Source organism: Panthera leo, chromosome B2 (assembly GCF_018350215.1).
Source record: "Panthera leo isolate Ple1 chromosome B2, P.leo_Ple1_pat1.1, whole genome shotgun sequence".
Lineage (NCBI taxonomy): Eukaryota > Metazoa > Chordata > Mammalia > Carnivora > Felidae > Panthera > Panthera leo.
The window spans coordinates 122901845-122906968 of NC_056683.1; the positions used below are offsets into that span (position 1 = coordinate 122901845).

The 5124-nt window shown below is 55.9% G+C and overlaps 1 protein-coding gene across 1 annotated transcript; it reads left to right on the top strand.

Annotated features, from left to right (window-relative positions):
• Positions 1–756: 756 nt before the first annotated feature.
• SLC35D3 (solute carrier family 35 member D3) lies at positions 757–3689 on the top strand. Its single transcript, XM_042937416.1, has 2 exons — positions 757–1214; positions 2247–3689. The coding sequence occupies exons 1-2, from the start codon at positions 776–778 to the stop codon at positions 3074–3076; spliced, it is 1269 nt and encodes a 422-aa protein (XP_042793350.1). The 5' UTR covers positions 757–775; the 3' UTR covers positions 3077–3689.
• Positions 3690–5124: the final 1435 nt, after the last annotated feature.

Sequence of the window (5124 nt, forward strand, 5' to 3'; positions counted from 1 at the left end):
AGCCCCGCAGCCAGCTGGCACCGACTTTTTTCCATTTCCTGGCCGACAGTTGGACATGGTCCGGCGGCTGCGCCGGGAGGGACCGTGGATAGAAAAGCGATTGAAGCTGCGGGTGTGGGGACGGGGGAGGGTTGCTGGGGGTGCTGTCACTTGTTGCGGTTCTCGAAAACAGTGCTTGACCCTGGAGGGCTGTTGTTTCTAAAATCTTCTTTGGCTGTGCCCGGGATCCCCCAACCCGCGCTCCTGGGTTCGGGGCTGGAAAGAAGAGGCGAGCGGGAGCCTCTGGCTTTTGCGGAGGCGGGGCGGGGGGGGGGGGGGGCGGCGCCCAGGGGTGGGCGCTGGGGTGCCCGAGAGGTGCGAGTCCGGTCCCGCGTGCGGCAGCGGCTGGGGCTTCCAGGCGCAGAGCGTCCGCCCTGACTGTGAAACCGCGCGGGACACAACCCATTGCAGCTCGTCACATACTTACAAATCGCTGTCGCTAGGGTTCCCGCCACTCCTCTCAGACCAGCCCCCCCACCCCTGCCACTTTTCGGAGTCCCCCGCCCCCGTCACTGCCTCCCGGGAGCTGCGGGGCAGTCGGACGCGGAGCTGTGGAGCGGCGAGGACGCCTGGCTGGAGCTGTGCCCTCTGCGGGGAGCCGGCGCCCCCTGCCCTTGGCCGCGGCGTTGGGCGGGCACCCCCGCCGCCCTCGCTCCGCTGCTCCCGGCTCTCTTCTCCGCTCTCCTTCCGCAGGTCCCGGAGCTCCGCCACCGCCGGGTGCGGCGCGGCAGGCGCGATGCGGCAGCTCTGCCGGGGCCGCGTGCTGGGCATCTCGGTGGCCATCGCGCACGGGGTCTTCTCGGGCTCCCTCAACATCCTGCTCAAGTTTCTCATCAGCCGCTACCAGTTCTCCTTCCTGACCCTGGTGCAGTGCCTGACCAGCTCCACGGCGGCGCTGAGCCTGGAGCTGCTGCGGCGCCTCGGGCTCATCGCCGTGCCCCCCTTCGGCTGGAGTCTGGCGCGCTCCTTCGCGGGGGTCGCTGTGCTCTCCACGCTGCAGTCGAGCCTCACGCTCTGGTCCCTGCGCGGCCTCAGCCTGCCCATGTACGTGGTCTTCAAGCGCTGCCTGCCCCTGGTCACCATGCTCATCGGCGTCCTGGTGCTCAAGAACGGCGCGCCCTCGCCCGGGGTGCTCGCCGCGGTGCTCATCACCACCTGCGGCGCCGCCCTGGCAGGTGAGCCCGACCCCCGCCCGCCCCCGGCCCACCCTACCCCACCGGACCGAGGCTACGAGGATCGCTTAGTGCCAGGCCCGCACTTCCAGTGGGGAGACCGAGGCAGAGAGAGACTTTGAATGTGGTTGCTCGGCTCGCGCACGGGACTTCTGGGACCCCGCCGAGCCTTTCGGCGCTCCGACTTCCTGCTTCAGAGCGTACCCCTCCCCCCAGTCCCGGCTTCCGACCCCCGCCCCTGCCTAACTAGCTATCGCCCTCTCCGCTTTCCCAGCTCACCGCCTCCCCTCTCCACCCTCCCCTCTCCTCCGCCCCGCACCCCTTCCTTCCTCCGGGAAGGGTCGAGAGCCGCCGGAGCCGGAGCAGACTGGGTTTGCAGGAGGCGGGGGCGGTGAACTTCCCTGGGTCACGCGGGGCTGGAGTGGTGGGGGGCGGGGGACGATGGAAACCAAGCTTGAGCCGCCTGAGCTAGTTTAGGGTCTCTGGCCCCGCGCGAGGCGCTCCCGGCGCGAGGAGGGGTGGGGGCGGGGGTGGGTGGATTAAGACCCACGTGAGGGCCGAGCTTGAAGGACTGAGCCGGGTGGGAGCCGGCGGGAACCGGGAACCTTCACACGGAGGTCGAGAGGGAGGCGTTCGCTCGGCGACCAGCCCGCCTGGGGTTAGAAGACACTGGCTGGGGATCCGTCTTCCTTCCGCGGCCCAACAGAGCGGGGGCAGCGTACGACGCTCCTGGGTGACCTCGGTGCCTACCCCGAGGGTATCTGCTCCCTCCCGGTCCTTTGTCGTGCACAGAACTAGACAGGGTGCCCCCCCCCCCCCGCCCCGGATATGCAGGAAGGCGCCTCCGCTCATGCTTGGAACTGGGCATTGGCTGAGCCTGGCCTCTCCGATTTGTGCCCGTGGGCAGACCTGGGACGCGAACCCTGTCCACTCTCCAAGGCTAAGCGTTGCCCCAGTGAATACCCACCCGCGCCAACCCGGTGTCTTCTCTTTTTCCTTCCTGCCCTGGCTCCGTGGTTCTCTGGGGCGCTCCAGGAGCCGGCGACCTGACGGGCGACCCCATCGGGTACGTAACGGGCGTGCTGGCAGTCCTGGTGCACGCAGCCTATCTGGTGCTCATCCAGAAGGCCAGCGCCGACACGGAGCACGGGCCGCTCACCGCGCAGTACGTCATCGCTGTGTCCGCCACCCCACTGCTGGTTGTCTGCTCCTTCGCCAGCACCGATTCCATCCGCGCCTGGACCTTCCCCGGCTGGAAGGACCCGACCATGGTCTGCATCTTCGTGGCCTGCATCTTGATCGGCTGCGCCATGAACTTCACCACGCTGCATTGCACCTACATCAACTCGGCGGTGACCACTAGCTTCGTGGGCGTGGTGAAGAGCATCGCCACCATCACAGTGGGCATGGTGGCCTTCAGCGACGTGGAGCCCACCTCTCTGTTCATTGCCGGCGTGGTGGTGAACACCCTGGGCTCCATCATTTACTGTGTGGCCAAATTCTTGGAGACCAGAAAGCAAAGCAACTACGAGGACCTAGAGACGCGGCCCGGGGGAGAGGAGGCACAGCCAAGTGGAGATCAGCTGCCATTCGTCATGGAGGAGCTGCCCGCGGAGGATGGAAATGGAGGGTCAGAAGGGGGCAAGGCGGCAGGTGGCTGCACTCAGAAGAGTGGGCCAGAGGCAAGGGGTGGCCCCACAGGAGTCCCGCTGGTGGCTCGGAGTTCGCAGATCACACGCGGCCCGGAGGAAGTGAGCAAGAGGTCACTGAAGGATGCTTACCTCGAAGTGTGGCGGTTAGTCAGGGGAACCAAGTATATGAAGAAGGATTACTTGATAGAAAATGAGGAGTTACCCAGTCCTTGAAAAGGCAACGCATGTATGTATATATGTACATACGCTTATTTTGTATGTTCGAGATACCGTATTTTAATGAGGGGCCGCACAGTTTTATTCTTTGAGGAGTGGGGAAGGGAAGCAAAGAAAGAAGCTGAAACGCACTGGCAGCAACAGAATTAGCAGCTGCGTGAATTATTTAGCCTGAGTTTACCTGAGGCATCACAGAGACAAAGGAATGTGGAGGTGCTGAACAAAGTGAGGCGGCGGTCTCAGCTGCAGACGGGATATGTTCAGTGCAGGCTGCACGTGAATTTTCTGTCTTTATAACCATAACCGAACGGCGGCATGCACTAGGAGTTCCTCAACCCACCCCCTCCAGAGATGGAGTGTAGACAGATGACAGCACTTAATAAGCTCAAAGAGGACGTACGGGGATACATCTTCAGTGATAGAACTGCACTGTTCATGGCCAGCTGAGCAAGAGTATATTACTGAAATTATTATACACATGCATATATACGTACGTATACACGTATACGTACATATATACACACGTATATATTGAGTTGACGTTTACTGTTTATAGTCATCTGAAATATCAGGTTTACTCTCATTTTTCTTCACTCAAAAAAACAATTAAGTGCTCTGTTACTCTATTATATATTGGTAGAAAATGTTAAAGCTGTTTTGAATATATGAGTTCATAGCTTCAAACCCGAAGGTCGAAGTTGGCTTTTAGTAATTATAAAAATATTTTAAAGGTTGTTTGGGTTCATGGCTTCATAATATCTATTATTGAATGCCATAACCTTTTGAGAAGCCAGTCTTACCGCGTCCTGTATTCTTTCAAGCAAATGCAAAGGCTGAGAAATAATTCCGTGTTAACTGAAACCCAAGCAGACGTGAGACCATCCGGTTAAGCCGGCTCTCCCGAGTCACCCTGCACATCCCAGACCCTGTGACAAAAACAGCAACTGCTATATTCACTTTATGATATTTTTCTATCTTAAATTTGTCAAAATAAAGTATGAGTCTCTCTGCTAAAAGATACATTGTTATACATTTGTTTTAGACACATTTGGGCTCTATTGTTGTGGTGTAGTTTGTGCCTGTCTTCAATGTGTGGTGTCTGATATCCTGTGTAGGGGCCACCCCATGGAGAAGTTCCTAAATTAGCTTGGCAGTCCACTGTAAAAGTACCAACAACAACAACCACCACGAAAACATTCTCATTTTCCAGTCAAGGGAACTGTTACAAAGTAAAATAAAATACTGCCTCCACCGGAGGTAGGAAAAGTCCTCCACGGCCAACATCAGTTAATATGGAGCCTGGGTTGTAATGGTAAAGAGAGCACCCAGAGGGAACTCTTTCTTTCAGCTCTCTCCAGAGAGGTAATTTGAGAGAAGGCACTTTCATTATTTGCCAGCATGTTCCTGAGGCTCTCAGATGGCAGTATCCTCTATGTTTCGTTATTTTCCAAAACATCCCAACAAAACGCAAAGCAGACTCAAAAACGGAAGTCTCAGTTTCATCAGCTTGGATCCACGCGCTGGGTAAGCAAGTGTTAATTATGGCGGTTTGTGATTGGTGCTGGTTTATTGGTTGTCACAGGCAAGTCATCATTTCCATAGGTACCTCTACAAGCCATTTAAGATGTAAGAGCCCTCATATGTCTGCTGTTAAAGACGGTTGGCTAGGGTTAGAATGACTTCTGTAAGACTAAGCATGAATTTTAATGTCAACATGCCACAAGACCATTTCCTGTTGCGTTTCTGTGAAGTAGAGAATTAATGAAAAGCCCCAAAGTTGAATGAAATATGTGTATATACACACACACACACACACACACACACACACACATATATATATATATATATATATATATATATATATATATATATACATTTAATACTATTAAAATGCTATTCTCAGAGAAAAAGATAGCATGATTGGTTTTCACTGAAAAAAAATTCCCTTTTGGTCAAAACTGTTGATTTGCATTTATTGCAGAAAGATGAACTCTTTCCTGTCAACAAACTTGAAGAAATACTCTATCAGTTAAGAGTTCTCCGGA